This window comes from Carassius gibelio, chromosome A18, assembly GCF_023724105.1.
Source record: "Carassius gibelio isolate Cgi1373 ecotype wild population from Czech Republic chromosome A18, carGib1.2-hapl.c, whole genome shotgun sequence".
NCBI classification, from domain to species: Eukaryota; Metazoa; Chordata; class Actinopteri; order Cypriniformes; family Cyprinidae; genus Carassius; species Carassius gibelio.
The window spans coordinates 30,111,774-30,136,727 of NC_068388.1; the positions used below are offsets into that span (position 1 = coordinate 30,111,774).

The window sequence follows — 24,954 nt, forward strand, 5'->3', positions numbered from 1 at the left end:
GGTGATTTGATTCGGATTACACTGCGTTCACATTCACTTCACATCACGGTTTCCGGTGAATTATGTCTGACGCCGATGAAAATCGAGTCAACGGCGAGGTACGTGTTTACAACATCAAACCACACACTTTTGAGATTTCAAAGTTAATTCTGTTGGATATTTTATAACTCTTTAGTGAAAACCTTGTATGTGTTCGTGTTTAAACAGCTTCGAGCGGACACGAGCGACCCTGAGGCGGAAATCAAGAAATACAAGGTGAAAACGATCCAGAGCACTTGATCAATAACGACCTAACGATCATTTGATTAATACTGATGATGTTGACAGGATCTCATCGAGTCTGCAGACACTGAAAGATCCAGACTGCTCCTGGAGAAAGCTGAAGCGGAGACTGAAAAGAGAAAAGCCGAAGCAGAACTTCAGAGCTTCATGGACGACGAAGACAAGATTTTTGACCAGTTTAATAAAGATCTTGTGGAAGCGCAGGTGAATGTCGAGGCGTGATCAGATCACTCTGAAAGTGAGATCAGATGCTGAAGATTGTGTTTGTCCTGGTTTCAGGAGGAGAGGAAGAGTCTGGATCGAGTCCAGCAGGATCTGAAGAGAGAGCTTCATGATCTTCAGCAGAAGCTTCAGCTCAAGAGAGACGAAACTGACTCTCTACAGCGAAGATTCAAGGTTTTACTCACAATCTGTGCATAGACTTTACCTGTAGCCTACGATTTATTAACCGATCACAGACTTAAGCTACTTGTGTTGATCAAAGTCGTTTAGTGATAATAAAGCAGAAGATGGAGAGGATCAGATCAGATGTAGTTCACTCTCGAGGAATATTATTACAATTTAAAATAGCTGTTTTCGGTGTGAATATCCTTAAATATCTGTCATTTATTTCGGTCATATGATGATTTGTTATCAGTGATGGAAACGTTTTTGCTGCTTAATATTTGTTTGAAACCTATGATACTTTTTTCGGGATTCTTTGATAAATAAATAGTTTAAAAGAACAGAATTAATACATTTTGTATTAAAACATTTTGTAACTATATACTGTACACTACCGTTCAAAAGCTTTTTAAGGAATTAGTAGTTTTATTCAGCATGGATGTGATAAATTGATACAAAGTGATATTAAAGACTGTTATTGTTAGAAAAGGTTTCCTTTTTTCATCAAACTTTTTATTCATCAAAAAATCTTGAAAAATGATCACTGTTTCCAAACAAATATGAAGCAGCATAACTGTGTTCAACACTAATAATAAATCATCATATTATTCTGATTTCTGAAGATCATGTGACACTGAAGACTGGAGGAATGATGCTGAAAATACAGAAATACATTACACTTTACACAGATTCACACAGAAAACAGATGATTTACAGTAGAATAATACTTCACAATATTACAGTTTTTTTTCTGTATTTTTGAATGAATAAATGCAGTTTGATGAGCAAAATAAACCACTTTAAAAACAATAAAAATCTTCCTGTTCCCACAATGCAAAGTGTGCTTGACTCCGATATGATGTTCTAGGCTGATTTATGTCTGTATGTGATTAATAACCCTCATCTCTCTGAGATGCAGATCGAGGCCAGTATCCCGGTGAAGGCGGTGAAGTTTGTGCGTGAGCTGGAGAGAGAGGAGGACGAGGAGGCGGATGATCAGGTGCAGTGTGTGTTCACGGTCACACAGAGACCCTCGCTCCTGCTGAAGGGAGGACAGGCGCTCATCACCTTCGAGGAGGAGAAGGGTATGGAGGCAGATCTAACAGAGTCATGCACTAAAGGAGACTTTACGTTTCCTGGGGTTAGGAAGGCTCTGTCAGGTTTTTCTCACTAATGTGTCTTTCAGTGGCCGAGCAGATCCTCCGACTGGCCAAGTGTTCGGTGGCCTGTGACAAAGCCAAGATGGATGTGAAGCCGTACGCTTTATCTCTGGATCCCTCCGTGAAGTTTGAGGTGGAGAGATTCAGAAGTTATGTGTTGTCTGTTGATGTGAGCTGCTGTTTAATAGAGGACGCTTACTTCTGTTCGTTCAGGTTCATATCCAGGTGTCAAAGAAGAGCGTCAGGTTCTGTAATGCCCCGCCCACTTTACCTGAGGAGCGAATGAGAGACCGGCTGGAGCTGTCGTTCTCCAGAGTGAGTCGAGGCGGAGGGGAAGTGGAGAAGCTGGAGTACCACAGGGATACGTGCTCGGGCCGCGTCACTTTCCTCAGCACCGGAGGTGTGTCTGTGCACTGTTACTGGGATCTTAACGGTATCAGTTCATCATGCTCTCAGCTTCTATATCATTCAGAGCCCAAAGAATTGCTCCTTTTAGACTTGAAAAAAAAAAACTTGCTTCTCCATTTTATTCTATTTGTATATGTTTTCTTTTTATTTATTATACAATTAACAAAAGCACTAATCTAACACTAGCTCGCTCATTACAGAATAAAACATGATCAATATGAACTTTTAATGTTCAATTTACAGTAAATAAATGTAATTGCACAAACCATGTAGGCTACAATTGAACTGAACATGTATGTTTGTTCTGGGCTGCCGTTCTCAAAAGCATCAGTGTTTTATGAGACTGTTGAGGAAGGCAGCTCTGTCAGAAGTGAGGCGATGTTTCATGTGTTCAGACCAACAGCTAAATAGTTCTTTCCTACACAGTTATTCACTTACATGAGTTATTCCTTCAGTTTAATGGATATTGTAGGCATTATTCTTTTATTAAATAAACAAAATCATGGTAAATGAAACACACCTTGGTATCTATATATTTTATTTCAGTAGCCAGTTGATTCTATCGCAGGTCTTCAAAAACATCGAAAAGTTTATATTTGATCTTTAAAATCCCACAGAAACTCTGCAATAACAAACAAGCAACAAATGTATTATTAGTAAATAAGAGAAACAAACTGACATGACAACAGTGTGATAATACAGTAGTGATAATACAGTAGTGGTTTAATATGTGTGTGTGTGTGTGTGTGTGTGTGTGTGTGTGTGTGTGGACGGATGTCATGTTATCAGATACGGGTTCAGCTTCATCACGGCTCTCCTGCTTTCACTTTCAGTCGCAGAGAATCTGGTTCACAGAGGGAAGTTTTGTGTGGACACCGGCAGCGATGTGGTGCTCGATGTTCTTCCTCTGTACGAGTATCAGCTCAGGAAGTTTCAGGTGTGTCTCTGTGTCACAATCTGTCGGGTGCAGAAGGACGTGTGTTTGATGGTGTTCGCTGTGATGTTGTAGACGTACTCGGGGACACCGCATCGCACCGTGCTGCTCGGGGGAATCCAGGCGCTGATGGATGAAGAAGATCTTCAGGATCATCTGGAGATACACTTCCAGAAGCCCAGCAACTACGGAGGAGAGGTGGAGCACATCAAATACGTTCCTGATGGAGCGCAGCTGACGGCTTTCTTCAGCGAGGACGGCAAAGAAGACGAAGCTTGAGGAGCAAACATAGACTTCAGAATACAACAAAAGCCAGGGTTTACTCCAGATCCGTGATGTATTAGTCATATTTACATGCTGTTCTGTGTGTGGGGTTATCCTGATTAAATCAGTCAGATCACTGTCTTCTGGAACAATAGGACAAAACTGAATAATAAAATGCAATTATAGTTCAAACCGATAGTAGATTTATCTTGAAATGAGAATCTGATTTATCTTAAACGGCTCCGATGTTGATGTACAGATGCTAAATCAAAGTGTATTCCGATGTGATCTGCAGTGGGTTCATCTTGAGCTAAAGGTCATCCGTGGTGAACTTTAGTGAACTACACAGACATCAGATCAGACACTAATCAAAAGAGCAGGCTGTGTTCCAGCTTCAGCCGGTCGCTCATGTTCAGATGAAGTGAACTTTCACTGAGATCCTGTCGCTCTTCATCACAGATCCACGTCTCATACAGCACTTTCACACGTGTGTGATGATGAAGATGATGATGATGATGTCAGCCTGACTCCACAACTAACCGTACACAGATCAGATAACTAAACTGTTTCACCTGCTTCCTCATTCATTTGGACAATTCACTCCACAGACTGTCAAAGTCAATTGGTGACAAATATGATTATATATTTTAAAGAAAAAAGTAAATGGTTGAAATGTGCATCAGGACCAGGTTTCCAGTTGCTCTCCGTCTCATCTCTGTGGTGAACATCATTTCTGTAAGGTTAGAGATATCATCCCTCTTCTGTCTTCAGCTCATGATTGGAGGAATCCCTCACAGATTAGGTGATGCTCTTCATCCAGACGTCTGCAGATCCAGCCGGTCCAACAAACACTTCTCAGTTTATAGCATGGTACAGAATCAGCTGTATAACACTCAATATTTCCTCCATATTTACCCACAAGGCTTTGCTGTGCCCTGCTGATTGATCAAAGCTCTCCCCGTGTCATGTGTGTTGAGAATAGGCAGAAGTTACTCCGGGTAAGCAGCCAAATCTATTAACTACTAACATCAGAAAACATCTAACAACAAAACAATCAAAATTAGGCAAGATCCAGACATGGGTGTCATGAAGGCTAATAGACTGTGACCCTGCATCACAAAAGCATTCAGATGTTTTTTGTGGGAGTGGGAGGGTTTTTGTGAGCTTTTGGGCTGGAAACTGTGCATCCAATCTGGCAACGCAGGGGAACAGTGTTAAGACTGTGCCTTAAGAGCTAGTTTGACCAACCAACAGCTGCCAAGGGGAAATCAGTCAATACCAAGAAGACCAATCTGTGAGGATGACGCTGTACAGCAGCGTGAGGAAGATCTTGACCTCCAGACTCCAGTGATGTCCAGTCTCTCAACACCTCCTCGTTCTCCTCCATGACACCGGTCGCTCTCTTACTGACTCTAGATCTGTTAATCACTCACAGCACAGAACCACGGCCTTCCACCTGGAGCAGAAAGTCTGTGAACGCTTCATGATGAGTTATTTTCTGCTTGAGTGATGCATTAGACACGACTCTTCCTCTGCTGTGTGTTAATGACTGAGTTTGATCATGAGTTACTGCACTTTAACAACATCAATTTTCCACAACAAGAAAAGTTTGTGATTTAAATCTTCCAGTCAATATAAATTCAATCTGAATATAATGAATGGGATTCCTTGCTGTTTCTTGCTGCATTCCAAGCTTCAAAACGAATCCAAACACATAATAAAAGTAGCCAAAACCCCTGGCACAGTTGACCAAGTTACACAATAGATGTGTTTAATGAATGGACCAGACTTTATGTCGTTATTAATGATGCTTTTGGGAAACACCTCAGGGGTCGCAAAATTTCCAAATCCCTGGTAGCCCTTCAGACGGGCATTCTTCAGGTTTTGGTAGCCCAAAATGAATTTAACTAGCCCACAAAAAAAAAAAAAAAAACATTGGCTGACAACTTTACTGTGACAAATCAGCGTGATCAGCAAAAACCTGTAGCATATCGGGATGTAGCGATGCAATAACATTCACAATACAGATCACACCATACAATTTTCTTACAATTTATTTATATATAAAAAAATAAAAAAAATTCTACAAAATAAGATTTAAGACAAATTATAAATAAAAATTTGTCCTTTCATTATTAGACAAAAGACAATGCTGCATATTTTGTGAAATTTAAATGTTAAATAATAAAATTAACTTAAATCAAATAAAAACTTATATAACTGAAAGAAATCTCTTGATATAAACAATGGCTCTGTCTGTGCTCTATTTTACATCAGAGGAAACCATTTGAATTACTATCCAAAAAAATATGCTAAATACATGTTATTTGGATTGTTAAAAACAGAATGGGTGTCACTACTGGAACAGCAGATATTTACAGACCGAGTGCACGGATCCAATATAATAATGCACAGGATAATTTAGTGTGTATGTGTTCATTCAGAAGCAATGATAGGAGAAACAGGAGTCAGTTCTGTGTGAGCTCCTTCTCTGAAACACTGCTCTCACCGTGTGCTTTGAGTGAGTGCAAGCTCCGGATGGAAAACACAATAGCTCCGGGACGTTTGCGATTTTACAAGCCCTGCACCTCATATCGATCCAGTTTATGAACCATTGGTTTCGCTAAAAGAAATGATTTGTTTAAAAGATTGACTTAAATGAATCATCTGTTCATCTGTAGATTATATATTATTGAACATTTCGACTGAATAAAGACTTCAAGTTCATCTGTAAAGCACATAAAGGTATCATTTGACTTTCTAAACTTTTATTTCATGATTTTGTTTAATATTTATGTGGCCGGCTCCAGTATCACTGGCAAAGCACATGACATTCACATGACAGAGAGCTTTGAATCGTTCTGGATAATCCGGCTCTTCTTGATAAAGATGGAACTCCTTCCTCTCCACGCGACCGCAGGAGTGGATGGACCCAATATTTCCTCTTTCTTTTTCTCTTTATAAGACGAGAGAGGTGTACACAATAAAGTGATCCATCCTGATTAAACAACGACATGTAAAGCTAGTTCAGAAACTGGGTCATCGTGAATCTTTTTATTCTGCCAGTCTCTGGATCAGATCTCAAATCTGAAACAAGTTCTGATGAACCATGGAGCTCATTCACCTCCAGCAAAAAATATAAGAAAGGACTATTTAGTTTTCTGAAAAAAGCCTAGTTGGAGATTATGTGGCTGCTCTGGAGTGTATTAAAGGACAACTCACACACTCACGACAGAAGAATGACTGTAAGAGTGTTTGTGTATGAGAGAAAACCAGAAGATCTATGAGCAACAACTGCCTGCGCTGGACAAACAGGACTGTCCAGCTAAACCCTCCGGTCCGGCCCGGATAAGGAGTTAAACCTGTGGTTGAGTGTAAACAGAGGATCTCTGGAACCTTTATTAAAGTGTGTGTGTGTGTGTGTGTGTGTGTGTGTGTGTGTAGCTTCTGCTGGTGGAGGAACGGGTGGAGACCTCTGATCTGAAGCTTCATCTCAAAGACTGAACTATGTAGTACTGAACTGTGGAGATATAAACAGTTTTCAACAATCCAACCTTCTCCATTGATTTTGTTTTACGGGAGGCATTTCTTGTCATTTCTGACTTATAACAAAAACAGAACAAGATCTAAAAGCTGCTGTGTAACAAGGTGTACAGGAAACATGCTAAAAACCCAGAATGTTTCCCCAGATGTGGGCGTGGTTTTCAGATTATGACTCGTATTGCTCTGTCTGATAAATCATTTCACTTACATTGTTTTTTGGTTTTATTCAAATTGATCTGGGTGGTTAATAACACATTTTCTGTGGTGTGACAAACTCAGAACATAGACTTTAAACACAAACTGACACACAGCACAAGAGTTTCCTAATGATCTGAGGTCAGTCCAGCACGAGCGCCACCTGCTGTCCAGAGACAGATCTACACTGAGAGATATTCATGTCCACGTCATGTTACTGAACAAACACAGAACAAACTCAGCAAGACTTCCATGTTGTTTTGATCTTTCTATGAAGATACAGGTGCACCTAAACAATGTGTTAATGTTTTATTGATTTTAAACCCACTGCTTCAGACTGACCCCTGACCCCTGAGCAGGTCAGTGATGTTTGACATTATTTCTCAATCAAAATTAAAAGTTATATTTGACACATTCACAGCGATATCATTGACTTGATTGCAAATAAATGCACAGACACTATTTAACTGAACAGAGATGACATCACTGAATTCAATGGTGAACTGCCTTTAACTATCATTCTGCATTATTGACACTGTTTTCCAAATGAATGTTGCTCAGTGCTTTGACACAATGTATTTGGTTTAAAAGGCTATATAAATAAAGGTGACTTGACTTGACTTTCATACATATTTATACACACAGATTGACTGAAGTGTCAGCACTCTTTCCACATCTTACATTTGTTTAGTGTGTGTTCATGTGTGTGTGTGTGTGTGTGTGTGTGCTTATGCTTTGACAATAAGCGAAACAATCATGTCATTCTCTGAAACTGAAAGAGCAGTCAGCTGGCAGTATGGTGCCCCTGAGGTGACATGTTCGGTTCACTTAGTTTAGACGTGGTCATGACATCATAACTCGTGGGAACGTGATAATATTTCCTGGCCATGAGATAATTTTGTCGAGATAATGAAATCCTTATGTCATGTTGAGGGAACAACATGTTTTGCTTTTGGCCATGGATTTAATGCGTAAACAAACCTGCGTGACCATAGCAAACTGGGATTATCAAAAATAGATCATTCATATTTATTAATATTAAACATTGAATTTAATATTTGTATATTATTATCATTATTATTACATTAAAGCAACACTCTATAACTTCCTCTGTTCAAAATGTAATAAAAATGCGCATTTTGTCAAATATCCTAGTAAACACAGTCGGTTAGACATATCTTAACGTAAACAGTTGAGAAAGAAAAGGCATGTGTATCAGTATATTAATACCATGCATCGTTCTTAAAGTGAAAGCAAACTAATTATAAATCTAATGTTGAAAAATACAAGTTTTCACTGCTCCTGACTAAATAACCTTTGTAACATCAAAAATTATTAATTTGATTTATACAGTGAAGCAGTTATTTTACATGTGATTAGCCTTACATTTCTGTAGCATAGCTGGAAATGTATTTTAGACAGCTGAAAAACCTGATAAGCACTGTTTATTGAACTTATATCTTTGTTGTACTCTATTTATTTTCTGCTATTGCTTGTAATTTGGTTATATGTAGAAAAGCTTTTTAGCACTAAGCCCATATTAGCAGCCAAAATATATATATATTTTTGTGAATGTCCCAACTGAGGTACAAAATGTTAAAATTTCATAGAAATGTTCTTGTTATATATTTTGGTTGCATTTGGGAGTTAATAAACAATTGTAGTCTCTTTTAACTTTAATATCATATACACTAGTCCATATCGATATTTGATTCATTTTATAGCCCTAATATAGATGTATTCATTCAAAAACAGCCAAATCCCGTGACGTTCTGCTTTATACAGCAAACTCTATTTTTGACTGGATTCAATCGTTTCGCAAACACAGATGGGGTGAATTTATGAATGAAAGTGTAAAAGTTCTGACACAAAACTAAGTTGTTACGTGTCCACATGCTTTTTTAAGTGGGTTTATGTTCGACACTAGGCTAACGTTACATAGTTTTGCTTCAGGTAGAATGATAAGGCTAATTATATATGCATTTACATGTTTTCGCTTTATTTCTCAGCGTACTCACATAGGCTTCGATGGTTTCGCCTGGATTTTGGTTTCTGGTGTTGAATGAATGTCTCTCCATCGTCACGTTTGTCTCTGGGTTGCAAATTTCTCAGAATTTTCGCTTCAAACATTCTGGATCCTCCCTTGACTCCGCTGGCGTAACTATATCTGCTTCATTATCAGCCAATATCGCTGGAGCATATGAAAAGGAACGCTCTCTTTCAATCGCCTCTGGTCCTGCAAGATTGAGGAGTATGTAGGCTTAAGTTTTATCTGGCTTTTCGCTGTGAGCTGCGGCGATGAATATGTCGAATTCCAGTTTGAATTTTCGCCAGTTTTCTGCTATGTTGCCGTCGAAAATCAGCGGGTCTGGTCAGCGACCTCCGTCAGCCATTATGTCCTCTGTTATTGACTTATTTTAACTTCTGACACCATGTAGTTTGTTATAGAGACGGAGACGTTTATATCTTTCAGGCTCGTACTTTTTATTAGCCAACCTGGAGAGCCCACAAACACCACGAAGCAAGTACATTCACCCGCCAGAACACCCCGCCCTCTTTCCCAGGGGGCACCTCAACACAGGGATATACCATATATGGACATAGCTTCCTTATACCTAATTAAGTATGTTATAACTAACTGGATGACACATCATCAGTTGTCTACACATTCCACTTTCTGAAACAACCTTACACAGTTTTGATAATGTTAATAATGAACACGATGTTAATATAGCCTGCCTGTGATGAAATGCGACTGCACACACACACATGCTTAGTCTCGGGATTCCACAACTTCCCTTGATCATCCTCACAACTTATTGCTTGTAGCCATTTTGTAATCCTTTCCAGCTCTGTATGTTTATTGGGAAGGATGTAGAACTTAAATTCATAATTTGTTAGTTTATTGGAGGTACAGAAAACCACACAGCAACTCTTCGGCGTGATTGTCCCGTTTATTTCAATTGTCGCCAAGGCAATGTTTTCCCCCACAGGCTAAATTCACATCACGTGACGGGGCGTTCCCGGGGGCATTCCCAGACCAACCGTCTGTATCTATTGATATCATATGTGACGAACCATCTGATTCACACCCCTAGTGGGTTTAGGGTTGGGGTAGGTGTATGTTGTATGTACCAGCATGATATGTTTTTATGGGATGTAGCAAAATCTGATAGAGTAGCACACATCGTCAGAACATCGGCCCTGTCACCTCACGGGCTCCGTAGGTCTGGTATGTGCGCAGCCACGTGTTTGACCAGATCGGACCCGCCCACCAGTCATTGGGCCCCGCCCACCAGCCGCTACGCCCCGTGTGACGCTCGCGGCCACTGTAGGGTGCGCGCTTGAATGCGGAAGTGGACAATCGCTTCCCTTGGCGCTTCCGGGTTCCGCCTCGCGCACAAACGGACTGACTGATCGCTCGCACCGGAGCTCTCCGGAACGCATTTGAGATGGCCGCTCGGTTACCGGCATGCGTGGTGGATTGTGGCACAGGGTGAGTACTTCACGCGATTCGCCTCTTCACGGGAAAACCGGCGCATTATACGCGCGAGCTCCTGCAGAGACCCGTCCTCGCGCTGATCGCTCGTCCTCCGTCTGTAAACTGTCTGTTAAGTGTCTGTCCGCTGCTGCTCCAGTAATGTCATCTTCGTCTCTCTGCGCGGACCTGAGCGGCGACGCTCCTGCAATCTGACGCGCGGTGATTGTGCGCCTGACGCGCGACGCGGAGCTCCCAGGAGCGCGCAGCTTTTAAGCGCGCCGATTTAACGATAATATAACATCTAATGTGCAGCAGATCGTGTTACATTATTAAATTAATGGCAAAAATGAAAAACTAAAAGAGTTTGAAGAGCGGGGAAATGATTGAATCTGTTGTCTTCACTTGTGCGCATGCGCACATCTGCTTCCTCTTCCTCCACTTCCGTATTCTCGCTGAGGCCTTATATGGGCAAACAGAGAAAAACACCAAACCCTTTAAGATGCATTAACTGGGTTAAAATATGATTCTGTTCACTGTCGGAGAGTAAACCGATTTAAACTGTGAAAAGAAACCCCGAAATGTGTAATTTTATAACCACAGTATGTTTTATTGTCAGTCGTTTGTTCTGTTTTGATTCGTTCAGATGTGATTGAACTGAACAGAGTGCGAGGAGTCAGTCCTGTAGAGACAGGAACACATCCACTGCACTCGATCTCTCTCTGTGTGTGTGTGTGTGTGTGTGTGTGTGTCTGTCTGTGTGTGTGTGTGTGTGTGTCAGACCCTGTATGTGCGCTAAATATAACTCATTCCGTTTAGAGACTTAAATAAATACTTCTCCAATGCAAAGGTTCGTGTCTGCTTCTAGTGATGTCATCATCGCTCTGAGTGTGTGATGTTAAAGAAATGAATCTAGTGTTTGATTTCTGGTCCTTCATCATGAAGAAGCCAGTACTAATCTGCTGATGTCGTTCGTGCAGGGCTGGGTTTGGTCTGATATCATCCTCACACTGATCTGAACATCACCGTAATCCGTGTGTGTGTGTGTGTGTGTGTGTGTGTGTGTGTGTGTCCAGGTACACTAAACTGGGATATGCAGGAAACACGGAGCCGCAGTTCATCATTCCCTCATGTGAGTGTGTGTTTGTGTGAGTTTTTAACTGAAATGCTCAATTAATTGTAAAAATAATCCTAATTATGTGCTCAGATTCAGTCTGTTGTTGTGTCAGCTGATTGTATTTACTGTAAGCATCATATAGAAGTGATCAGAATCATCCTCCAGATATTAAACCCTCACCTGCTGTGTTCACTCGTCAGTGTATCACAGTTCACTTCCTCTCTTCTGATCATCTCTCACTTCCCATCATGCCTTTCTCCTGCAGGTATCGCCATCAAAGAGTCGGCGAAGGTGGGCGATCAGGCCCAGAGGAGGATGATGAAGGGCGTGGATGACCTGGACTTCTTCATCGGAGACGAAGCCATCGATAAACCCAACTACGCCACCAAAGTGAGTGTGTGTGTGTGTGTGTGTGTCACTGCAGAGCTCACGGTTAGGGTGATCTGTGTGTGTTCACTGGCAGAACACAAACCACATAATGTGTGTGAGAAATATCACACAAGCGTCTTGTTTAACTTTATAAAACCACATCCCCTTTACAATAAGATGTGTTTTATTACTTATCATGCAAGTGAAATGTTAAAATTCTCTAAATCACTTATGATAATTCACAAACTCAATAACAGCTATTGGCCAATCAGAACTCGGTTCTGTTACAAGCTTTCATCATTTTCATCAGTTTTCATCATTTTTCACAAAAAATAGTTCAAGTGCAACTATTGAAATTAAAAAAATAAAAAGATGACAACAGTATGATTTTCCCTTGATTATGATTGAAAGTCATTCCCTGACATTGTTATTGTGCTGTATGTGTGGGATGGAGAGACGCTAGTACAGCTAGCATCGAGTCCCTGAACACACTCACTGCGCACTGAAGTCTGGTAGAGTACAGTGATCTTACAGTTCAAGCAGTGACTGAAAAATACTCATGTGTGAGTTTGTACATTTTTATATTCTTTGCACAAGTAATGTACTTTTCTGCGCGAGCACAAATGTGCTGTTAATTTTATACAACAGTTTTGTTCGTTGAATGAATCAGATTTTGAGTGAATCGAGTGAGTCAGTGATTCAACCGTTCACTCAGATGGACTCACTTCTTTCTTTTCTAATGGAATCAGCAGGAAATACTTGTTTCATTTCAATGATTCGATAATTTATTAAAGCATGGGCTTGCTGCCACCTACTGGCAGCTTCATCATCATCATCATCATCATCATCATCATCCATGACCGGCCTAAACCAGATGGCATTTAGCTAAATATTGACCAAAATTCCTCCTTTTCAGGCACCAGAAGGAAAAAGCTTATAAATTATAGTTTATTTAATGAGGTAAATTATGTGTGTGTGTGTGTGTGTGTATATATATATATATATATATAATTGGCATTATAAAATGAACTATATATAATCAATTTATTCCATTGAATCTATTAAACACTGTGCTACCAACCACTCTTTTGCATTTCCTTCAAACCACAATCCCATTTAATATAAAATCTGCCAATGGGATAAATTATTTCTTCTGGCCAGAGGAGTGTAAGCCAGGGGCCTGTTCTTCATACGTCGATCATTACATCCGAGATCAAATGACACATCCAAGATGATATCATCGTGCTAATCCTGATCCGGCTCATTGGGTTCTTCGAACACACCTGTTGTGTATGATTAGTATCGCTGGATTGAGTTATCGGAGATAATTGCGCGTTCATGTGTTTTCTTAAAAGGGGATATGTATCGATACTCGAAACCATGATCAGCAGTGCAGCGATTGGCTGGTGGCAAGACGGCAATGTAATGACGTCATATCATTTAAAACGACACCTGACGAAAAACTTGACACATTTCTGGACTTTTATAAGGAAACAGCCAAGCAAACAAAACTACATAAATGTTATAATAGATACATGAAACCGATAATAGATACATGTTTTTATTTTATTAGAATTTTTTTAAATAATTTAGATTCGCAATTTATAATAGTTGTGCAGTCTTTACATTTTTATTTAAATGTAGAAATTATCTATTCATTTCATTTTATATTTGGACAGATTTGTAACGTGACAGCATTAATGAAAGTTTCTTAAGGGTCAATATCATGTTATCTGCATCTCCTGCGCTCCATCAAGCCCCGCCCATAATATCATCATCAGTCAAAATAATGCACGACTCTATTATCTGTACAGCATGTGTGTAAGAATAATACAATTATGAAGTAATTTTATGACAAATAAATAGTTCAGTGAGTAAAACTGGAGTGTCTATAGTAGGCTGTTACGGACTACACAGCATTTTTATATTATTTTTAAATAATTTTTTAATGATTATTATTTTAAACTATTGTCCCTGGATCAGTACGATACTCTTGTAATAAAGTAGCGGTGGTAGCAGACATATTTTGAGTATCAGATCCGGTTGAAGCGATCTAATCCTGTTTACATGAAATAAGCTGCTCCCGAGACGGATCTGTTGCTATGACAGCAGCTCCGGGATGAGCTTCGGAGAACCAAACGATCCAAGATCACGCCAAATCATCAACAATCAGATCCAGCTAACTGAGTTAGCCACGTACGAAGAACAGGCCCCTGATCTTTAAAAAGGTTGCACATTAAAAATGTTTCTTTCCATAAATGAAATAAAACCTGAAGTAAAGTTGTTTGTAGCCAGGAATCTTATTTACTTGACTCGTGAGAGTTAGTTGTTGTATCACTAACAGTATTCTGAGTAAGACTGCTCTCCATCTTTGTCCTGTATACCTCCGTTAGAGTCTGTGTGAACACTACAGCTCCTCACACTCCTGAAGAGACCAAGCTGCTGTCTGTGTTTTTCATTATTCACACTGTTTTCCCATTTAATATTGGAAAGCTGCTTTGACACAGTCAGTATTGTTAAAAGCACTACATAAATAATAATAAAAATACATTTAATTTAATAAATAAAGGTGACTTGACAGACTCTACATTACTTTCAAATTTGAGTTTATCATCAATAATTGTTCCTAAATATTTCAAATATAGCACTGCATCAGTGTTTCATCAGTGGATGCTCTGCAGTGAATGGGTGCCGTCACTGAGACACTGATGCAGTGCTACATTTCTCCAAACCTGATGAAGAAACACACTCCTGCTGATCTCTGAAGATCTGAGGATGAACACATGTACTGAACTCTTCCTCTCTCTCTGATTACCTGCGGTCCGTGATGATGAAGGCTTCCTGCTCCAGCTTCATCATCATCACATGTCATCTGTGTGATCTCTGAGCGTGTGTGTGTGTCTCCGCAGTGGCCCATCCGGCACGGGATCGTGGAGGACTGGGATCTGATGGAGAGGTTTATGGAGCAGGTGATCTTCAAGTATCTGAGAGCCGAACCTGAGGACCATTACTTCCTGCTGGTGAGGACATCTTCATCACTACTTAACGTCTCTTCTTCAGCTGAGACCTGAAGCACTGCGTTGAGATTATACTGCGCTCTACGCATCACTTCCTGTGACACGTGTCTGTTTCTCTGCTGCAGACCGAGCCTCCTCTAAACACTCCAGAGAACCGCGAGTACACGGCCGAGATCATGTTTGAGTCCTTTAACGTGCCGGGGCTGTACATCGCTGTGCAGGTACACACACACACACACACACACACACACACACACACACGTGCTCCCAGTGCTGATCTGTGTGTGTTTGTCAGGCTGTTCTGGCTCTGGCAGCATCATGGACGTCTCGACAGGTCGGTGAGAGAACCCTCACAGGATCCGTCATCGACAGCGGAGACGGAGTTACTCACGTCATTCCAGTGGTACACACACACACACACACACACACACTCTTTAAGTAATATAATGTCATGCATGTAGAAACTGGCACGCAGAAGAGAGTCGTTTTACTGTATTTCAAACAGCCGTTCATATTCACGTTACGTCTGATGCTCTTCTGTGGTGTCTGATCACGTGGTGGTGTTTGGATGCTCATGACCACTTCCTGCAGACTAGCACAGAACAGGAAGTGACCGTGAGTGCTCTGCTGTGATTGGTTTGACAGGCGGAGGGTTACGTGATCGGCAGCTGCATTAAACACATTCCCATCGCGGGTCGAGACATCACCTACTTCACACAGCAGCTGCTGAGAGAGAGAGAGGTGGGCATCCCTCCGGAGCAGTCGCTGGAGACCGCCAAAGCCGTCAAGGTGAGTGTGTGTGTGAGAGAGAGAGAGAGAGAGAGAGACAGAGAGAGAGTGTGTGTGCGAGTGTGTGTGTGTGTGAGAGAGAGAGAGAGAGAGAGAGACAGAGAGAGAGTGTGTGTGCGAGTGTGTGTGTGTGTGTGTGTGTGTGAGAGAGAGAGAGAGAGAGAGTGTGTGTGTGTGTGTGTGTGTGTGTGTGTGTGTGAGAGAGAGAGAGAGAGAGAGAGAGAGTGTGTGTGTGTGTGTGTGTGTGAGAGAGAGAGAGAGAGAGAGAGAGAGAGAGTGTGTGTGTGTGTGTGTGTGAGAGTGTGTGTGTGTGTGTGAGAGAGAGAGAGAGAGAGAGAGAGAGTGTGTGTGTGTGTGTGAGTGAGAGAGAGAGAGAGAGAGAGAGAGAGAGAGAGAGAGAGAGAGTGTGTGTGTGTGTGTGAGAGAGAGAGAGAGAGAGAGAGAGTGTGTGTGAGAGAGAGAGAGAGAGAGAGAGAGAGAGAGAGTGTGTGTGTGTGTGTGAGAGAGAGAGAGAGAGAGAGAGAGAGAGTGTGTGTGTGTGTGTGTGTGTGAGAGAGAGAGAGAGAGAGAGAGAGAGAGAGAGAGAGAGAGAGAGAGAGTGTGTGTGTGTGATTGTGTGTGTGTGTGTGTGTGTGAGAGAGAGAGAGAGAGAGAGAGAGTGTGTGTGGGAGTGAGTGTGTGTGTGTGTGTGTGTGTGTGTGTGTGTGTGTGTGAGTCCTCCTCCAGTCTCTGAGCGTCTCTCTCTCTGCTGCAGGAGCGCTTCAGTTACGTCTGTCCTGATCTGGTGAAGGAGTTCAGTAAGTACGATACGGACGGATCTAAATGGATCAAGCAGTACACCGGCATCAACGCCATCAGCAAGAAAGAGTTCACCATCGACGTGGGCTACGAGCGCTTCCTGGGACCAGAGATCTTCTTCCACCCGGAGGTTTGGACAGGCGCACCCTACAGAAAAACACTAGTCTTTATATAATGATATATTCACCCATATATTCATTCTCTCTCTCTCTCTCTCTCTCTCTCTCTCTCTCACACACACTCTCTCTCTCACACACACACACACACACATAGGCAAGGCAAGTTTATTGATATAGCACATTTCGTACACAATCTGATCTTTTTGGGAAGAACAGTGAGGAGCCCATTACAACAGTACACCCTGCTGGTGATAAAGGCATGAACAAGTTTCTCCAAGTCTTGACTGGAAACAAAACATCTAATTCTTGCAATGTTTTTTAAATGATAGTATGCTGATTTAGTTACTGCTTTGACATGACTACTGAAACTAAGGTCTGTCTCCAGAATCACACCAAGATTCCTGACTTGATCTTTAGTTGTTTGACCCCCAGAGTCAAGGTATGCATTCACCTTGAACACTTCATCTTTGTTTACAAATGCAATGACTTCAGTTTTTTCCTTGTTTAACTGAAGATAGTTCTGGCACATCCAACTATTAATTTCACCAATGCATTGGCAGAGGGAGTCAATGGGGCTGTAGTCATTTGGAGATAAGGCTAGGTAAATCTGGGTATCATCAGCATAGCTGTGGTAGGCAATTTGGTTCTTTCTCATTATTTGACTTAGTGGAAGCATATACAGGCTAAACAAGAGCGGTGCTAGAATCGAGCCTTGTGGGACTCCACATGTCATGGACGTCCACTTAGACTTATGCTCTCCTAGACTCACATAATAGCCTCTCCCTTCTAAGTATGATCTGAACCATTTAAGTACCATCCCAGAAAGCCCGACCCAGTTTTCCAGTCTCTGTAGAAGTATGTTATGATCGACAGTGTCAAACGCAGCACTGAGATCTAGCAATACCAGCACCCATATTATGCCAGAGTCACAATTTAAGCGAATATCATTTATTATCTTAATGAGTGCTGTCTCTGTGCTGTGATGCGGTCGGAAACCAGATTGAAAATTGTCCAGGTATCCATTTGAGTTTAAGTATTTGTTCAGCTGATTAAAAACTACCTTTTCTATAATTTTGTCTATAAAAGGAAGATTAGATATTGGTCTAAAATTGCTCAAAATGGTGTTATCAAGATTGGTCTTTTTCAGGAGGGGCTTAACAACTGCAGTTTTTAGGGAGTTTGGAAACGTCCCAGAAAGAAGTGAGGCATTCACCACTTCTAAGAGATCTGCTTCTAAGCAGTTAAGCACACTTATGAAAAAAGATGTGTGAAGTGTGTCAAGACAACAGGTTGATGATTTTAGGTGCTGCACTATGTCTTCCAGAATTTTGCTATCAATTGTTTCAAAAATAGACATAGTATCTTTTTGATATTTTGGCCGAATCTGTCTGACCTCTGCATTACTTGAGGATGTGCTAATCGTCTTCCTGATATAGATGATCTTCTCAGAAAAGAAAGAAGTAAACTCATTGCATTTGCTGTCTGAGAGCATTTCAGTGGGAATCTGACTTGGGGGGTTTGTCAGTCTCTCAACAATGGCAAAAAGAGTAAGAGTGTTATTTAAGTTACTGTTTATAAGGTTTGAGAAGAAGTTCTGTCACTAGTTTCACATTAAAAGCTTGAACGATGTCTTTAAGTGAAAGTGAAAGTGAAGTGACATTCAGCCAAGTATGGTGACCCATACTCAGAATTTGTGCTCTGCATTTAACCCATCCGAAGTGCACACACACAGAGCAGTGAACACACACACACACACACACACACACACACACACACACTGTGAGCACACACCCGGAGCAGTGTTCATCATTAATGCTGCGGCGCCCGGGGAGCAGTTGGGGGTTCGATGCCTTGCTCAAGGGCACCTAAGTCGTGGTATTGAAGGTGGAGAGAGAACTGTACATGCACTCCCCCACCCACAATTCCGTCCGGCCCGAGACTAGAACCCACAACCCTTCGATTGGGAGTCCAACCCTCTAACCATTAGGCCACGACTTCCCCTTAAGACACTCTTTTTCTCTCTCTCACTCTATCTCACACACACACATTCTCTCTCTCACACACACACAAACAATACACACACACACACACACACACATTCTCTCACTCTATCTCACACACACACACACACACACATTCTCTCTCTCACACACACACAAACAATACACACACACACACACACACACACATTCTCTCTCTCACACACACACACACACACACACACACACCGTGCACAGTCCCTCAGCAGTGTATTCAGCAGTGTATCTCACTCTTTTTCTCTCTCTCACTCTATCTTACACACACACACACACACACACACATTCTCTCTCTCTCACACACACACAATACACACACACACACACACACCGTGCGCAGTCCCTCAGCAGTGTATTCAGCAGTGTATCTCACTCTTTTTCTCTCTCTCACTCTATCTTACACACACACACACACACACACACATTCTCTCTCTCTCACACACACACAATACACACACACACACACACCGTGCGCAGTCACTCAGCAGTGTATTCAGCAGTGTATCTCACTCTGTTTCCTCTCTCAGTTTGCTAACCCAGACTTCACTCAGCCCATCTCTGAGGTGGTGGACGAGGTCATTCAGAACTGCCCGATCGATGTGCGCCGTCCGCTCTATAAGGTCAGTAGTGTGTGTCACGGTCAGCAGCGCTGATGGTTCAGTGTGTGACCCCGTGTCTCTTCCTGCAGAACGTGGTCCTGTCGGGCGGCTCCACTATGTTCCGTGACTTCGGCCGGCGTCTGCAGAGAGACCTGAAGAGGACGGTGGACGCGCGTCTGAAGCTCAGCGAGGAGCTCAGCGGAGGGAAACTCAAGGTCAGGTTCACAGCAGGACATCAGCAGCATCTGTGTGAGACATAACACCTCACTATCTGCATCTGTTCCTCTCCTCCAGCCCAAACCCATCGACGTGCAGGTCATCACCCACCACATGCAGCGCTACGCCGTGTGGTTCGGAGGATCCATGCTGGCGTCCACCGTGAGTCACACACAGATACACACACACACTCACATGCACACACTCACACACAGACTCTCACACTCACACAGATACACACACATGCACACACACACTCACGCAGACTCTCACATGCACACACACACACACACTCACACAGACTCTCACACACACACAGATACACACACACACACTGAAATATAGGCCTGGTTTACAGTGCAGATTTATCACCTATATCTGATTTGTTTATGGCTGTCAGTTTAGGGTTCCTTCGGTTGTGACCCACATCTGATTCATGTGTTTACACTTGCCTAACCATCTGAAACATCGTGCAAGCGTTGTTGCCATCTTCCACCTCCACATGTGCTTCCTCGTGAGAGTAACGTGACTTGTGCGGACTAAACCAGTCGCAATGAGCAGTTAAAACTAACTGGGGAATAATTAAAAGACATCCATTAAAAGATCTGCAAAATGATTTGTTGGAATCGGATAGTTCACCCATTCGAAATCAATAGTGAAGTCTTCCATATTTTCTTATTAATAATCACAATACAATGATTTTTTTTATTTATTTTATCTTTGCTCTTATAAATAAGAAAAGATGCACAAAAAACAGTAGAACAAGTAGCCTAGAAAGAAACAAATAATGTATTACCTTTATCATTTTAGATATAAACTAAAACTTTCTTGTGCGAAAAATAATCAAAGGTAAAAATAACTTGTGTGTTAATTAGAAATAAACTGATTATTAAAACTACAAAAGCAGTCGTATGAAGTGCAGCGCGTGATGCTCTTTTCTTTTCTTGTGAGATTAAGATCCTGATGATGCTACAGATGTCCTACTGTAATACACGGATCTAATATAATGTTCACATCAGATGTTTTCCCCAACAGTTCCTCAAGCGTTCACTTAATCCAGAGCAGGGTATATGTGTGTGAAATACTGTAATTCTGTGTGTGTGTGTGTGTGTGTGTGTGTATCAGGATTGCACTCCGTTATATGTCAGCGTAATGAAATCCTCTCAGAAAATGTACAAATAAGGATATTGTAGAATTGTATTAATATTAAATTATTATTATTTTGCCTGTAGCTCAAAATAACCCGTGTGATTTTACACTCCTTTTGCCAGCACAGGTCACATGACGTCGTTAAACCGCGGAGAAATACGTTATAGTGACAGTTTTAATGATGTACAGAACTATGTGGTGGTCCGTTCACATTTATGCTTTTCAATTAGTTCACTTTTTTTACTTTTTTTTTTTTTTAATGGAATTTTTACCTTTTACCTTTTATAAAGCCTACCTTTTTTCTTTTACCTTTTTTCTTCTAAAAGTGTGAATTATTTTTTGAGTCAAATTCTTAAATCTAATCAGTGAATCAGAATAAGACATTTGGGCTCTTAATAAGGAAATTAAATTAATTTGACTCCACGTTCTCTTGTTATTGGAAACAGTATTCCTATAGTTCATCTGCTGTCATGACGGTTTAATTTTTTAATGTTCGTTTATAATTGACAGAAATTAGATCAAAGTAAGAAACTCTAATAATTGAAACTCCAGAAGTTTAAAGCGCTGAATGTTCTTCAGTGAAGGAAGTTCTTCCTGAATCCTGAATCTTTATGCAGTAAATCAGGAATGACGGGATCAGGATTAAGGATGTGCATTTTAAAAAAGATCTAATACTCAATTTCTACCCATTAGAAAATATATATTTGTTATAACTAGGGCTGTCTTTGACCAAAGATTTTTCTGTTTGACTAGAAGTCATTAATTTTTAGCATTAGTCGACTGATCACACATTTATTAATAAACCATTTAGGCTAAATCATAATAATGGGCCTTTAATTGCCTACATAGTATAAGTGCTCATAAATCTTGCCACAGTGTGCTGCAGAAGCTAATGATTATGAATGTGTCTGAAAAAACATCAGGATCTGAATTAAGATTATCATCATTTATTGATAAACTGGTGCTTGTCTTGTTTTCGGCTGAAGAGATTAAGTCTGCGACACGACTCGTCATCTCCTCAGTAGTGTCACCTCTCTGCATGCGTCAGACAGATTACATTATCTGAGAATATTCATTCTTCATTTAAATCGGTTCATTAGAAAGAAGATCATATATTAATATCTGTCAAAAATATATTTGTCGTGTCTGTGAGGCAAGTTTAAACCGTTTCAGAGTTCAGAAAGTTCACAGAGACTGAGACGGCAGAAAGTGCATCCTGTTGCTTTCTTTATTTTACAAAAGCACAATGTTTTGTTTATTGTGAGTGCACACAAATAAAACGTAGTGTCTTTACAGATTTGAAAGATTACTCCTAATGTGTATGAGCAAAAATGAGTATTTTAGGAGTAAAGCTTGTGATTTTGAAATCTGGCTGCAGCACACACATGAGGAGAATCTTTGCAGATAATCTTCCCTCAAATATTAAACATGCACACACTACAAGGTTTGAACATCGTGGCACATCACGCACCGCAAGATATCAAGATTATTGTGATGTCACGCAGCAGATCGTCAAGCTGTTTTTCTGCCCTCACCTGGTGTTCACTCATCTCACTCCAGCGCTCCTATATCTACTTACAGTTGTGATGTGTTTTCACACACACTACAGACCGTTGTGTTTGTCCAGGACAGTTTCCTCTATCTCCACTAGCTTACGAAGCCCTGCATCACTGGTTTTGCGCATTGGCTGTGCAAGTACTGACGTAATCATATAGCCATCATCATCCCGATTTAAATCCTAAATATCTAACATGTTTGATAATAATCGGGGCTGCCCTGATTTGTGTGCGAGCAGATCGGGAGGTTGGAGATTCGATCGCAGGACAGATCGAGGTGCTCGCAAGATGTTTCCTCTGATTCTTGCGAGGGGGAAATCGGGGCTAAATCAGGCTAAAAATCCCGTAGTGTGAGCACAGCGGCGCCTCACCGTCTCGTCACACTCCACACACACACTTGAACACTTGAGGACTTCTCCTGGAGATTGGGAAACTTTGGTTAACTATTAGGGCCAACCATAGTATAACATGTCAATATTGTTGTAAGATTCTATTACTTGACGTGACCTTTCAATTCAGACATCTAAATCCCTTGAATTCCTCTAGTGACCTTTGACCCCAGACGTCTGCTTGAGAAGCGCTGCTTTAAACGGCTCGACTGAAGTGGAAACACATTTTTAATTAATCTATTTAATAAAACTGAAGATTAGTTTATTGTACGATAAAAACATTCCAGAAGGAGTGTTCGCTGTTGCCCGTTTACACACACACACACACACACACACACACACACACACACACAGAGATGTTTATCTGAATAAAAGCCTGTTTAATTGAACGCGTCAGAGATGAACTGCTTCAGATCCGCTGTCTGTTGGCCTTTGTGAGCCGAAGCATTTCCTCCCATCAGTTATAATCGATTATGCAGTGTGTGTGTGTGTGTGTGTGTGAGACTGTGCAGTGAGAACTGGATTACACTGATGTTTACTAATGACTGTCATTACCTTCACGCTGCAGGGTTAGGGTTAAACCTCTGTGTTTGTGTGTGTCTCTGCAGCCGGAGTTTTACCAAGTGTGTCACACCAAGAAGGACTACGAAGAGATCGGGCCGAGCATCTGCCGCCACAACCCTGTGTTCGGTGTCATGTCCTAAACACACACACACACACACACACACACATGTGCGTATGGGATGGTAGGGAGCAGATGCAGAAATGAGAAATGCTTTTTCTATTGTTGGTCCCCGATGCACCGGTTCACCACACGACGGGTTTCTTGAGTTTTTGTTGATTTGTATCCGAGTGTAAGCAGCCGAAAGCACTTCAGTCTGTCTCGTGTGAGTGTGTGCCGTCTGTAACTGAACTCTGATCATGAGGTTTATGATGAAACTGGACTGGCGTCACTATTGTCATTAAGGTGTAAAGAATCACATTGAATTGTGTTTGGCTCCATCCTCTTCTTTATTTTAATGTTTTATGACCTGAACCTCTACCACATTAAAGCTAAGCATTTCCTTCTCTACTTTCATATTTGCTTTCCATCTCTCAAATGTGTTACTAAAAGAAAACTGTTAAAAAATATCCCATATACTGTCTTTTTCTTCATGGCATTTTAGATACTCGACTGCTTTTATCTTCGGATGTCGTTTATTCTTGATGGCAGACGGTCAAATGAACATGTGCTTGAGCAGAATCAGTATTAGCAGAAGCTCGTTTTGAGAAGGCAGACATGGCTGGCATTTCTAAGTGTAATGGAGAAACATTCCAATAAAAGCTCATGGTTTCTAATGAAGGTGTTTGTGTGATGATCCTCAGGTGTGTTTGGGCTGCTCTGTTTCTCCATCAGGAGTGTCAGTTATTCTCTCAATATACTGCATGTTATCTCTGTTTTAAAGTGCAGTAAAAGCTTACTGGGAGCAAACAATCCCGCTTTTATTAATAGTCGAGCTGCTAGTACAGACACAAACCAGCTCATATTCCAGACTCTAACTTCTCAATCTGTTTAAATGTCAATCCAGCTGAAGGGCACAAAGGGTGATGTCAGGACAATGTGGAAATGGCAAACATTAACGGGTTTAAATGATATTTTTTGGACTTTGTTTAATAGAAAGTAATAGAATACTAAGAAGATTAATAATACAATAATTTGTGTTAAAATTTAAATGTTCCATATTCAAGTTAAAAAAAAAAAAAGAATTTATGCCACAAAAAAATCAGTTTTGTTGAATGACACTTGCCAATAATCAAAATGGACACATTTCATAATCAAATATTTGTGTCATATTATAATCTCCACACCGGAGCGCAGACTGATCTGGATCAGATGGAAACAGAAGTACTCTTCCTAACAGAATACTCCAAACACACGGACATCCGGACAGTGTTCAGATCAAATACAGCAGATCCATCAGACATTAAACACTCTCAGACCAGGAGAAACCGCCGTATCGGTCAGAACACAACAACTGCTGTGTGTTTGCTGCTCAGTGTGTGTGTGTCTGTCACGAGAGAAGAGAAAACACTCGTCCTGCCCTGACCTGGTGTTTATTATATTACTCTAAATCTGTCTAATCCTAATATTTCTAGTTTACATACATTAGGA

General features: G+C 41.0%; 2 protein-coding genes across 2 annotated transcripts; both read left to right on the forward strand.

Moving 5' to 3' along the window:
* On the forward strand, window positions 1–3,624 carry LOC127934676 (N-myc-interactor-like). The gene is made up of 9 exons (XM_052532210.1): window positions 1–98; window positions 208–255; window positions 328–486; window positions 562–678; window positions 1,586–1,751; window positions 1,853–1,959; window positions 2,040–2,226; window positions 3,068–3,171; window positions 3,244–3,624. Exons 1-9 carry the CDS (start codon window positions 63–65, stop codon window positions 3,445–3,447), a joined length of 1,128 nt encoding a protein of 375 aa, XP_052388170.1. The 5' UTR covers window positions 1–62; the 3' UTR covers window positions 3,448–3,624.
* A 6,878-nt stretch (window positions 3,625–10,502) lies between these two features.
* Window positions 10,503–24,140, forward strand: LOC127933865 (actin-related protein 3-like). The gene is made up of 12 exons (XM_052530909.1): window positions 10,503–10,666; window positions 11,725–11,780; window positions 12,031–12,155; window positions 15,044–15,154; window positions 15,277–15,372; window positions 15,447–15,554; window positions 15,797–15,940; window positions 16,695–16,868; window positions 19,421–19,513; window positions 19,582–19,707; window positions 19,787–19,870; window positions 23,411–24,140. The coding sequence occupies exons 1-12, from the start codon at window positions 10,623–10,625 to the stop codon at window positions 23,504–23,506; spliced, it is 1,257 nt and encodes a 418-aa protein (XP_052386869.1). The 5' UTR covers window positions 10,503–10,622; the 3' UTR covers window positions 23,507–24,140.
* The last annotated feature ends 814 nt before the right edge of the window (window positions 24,141–24,954 follow it).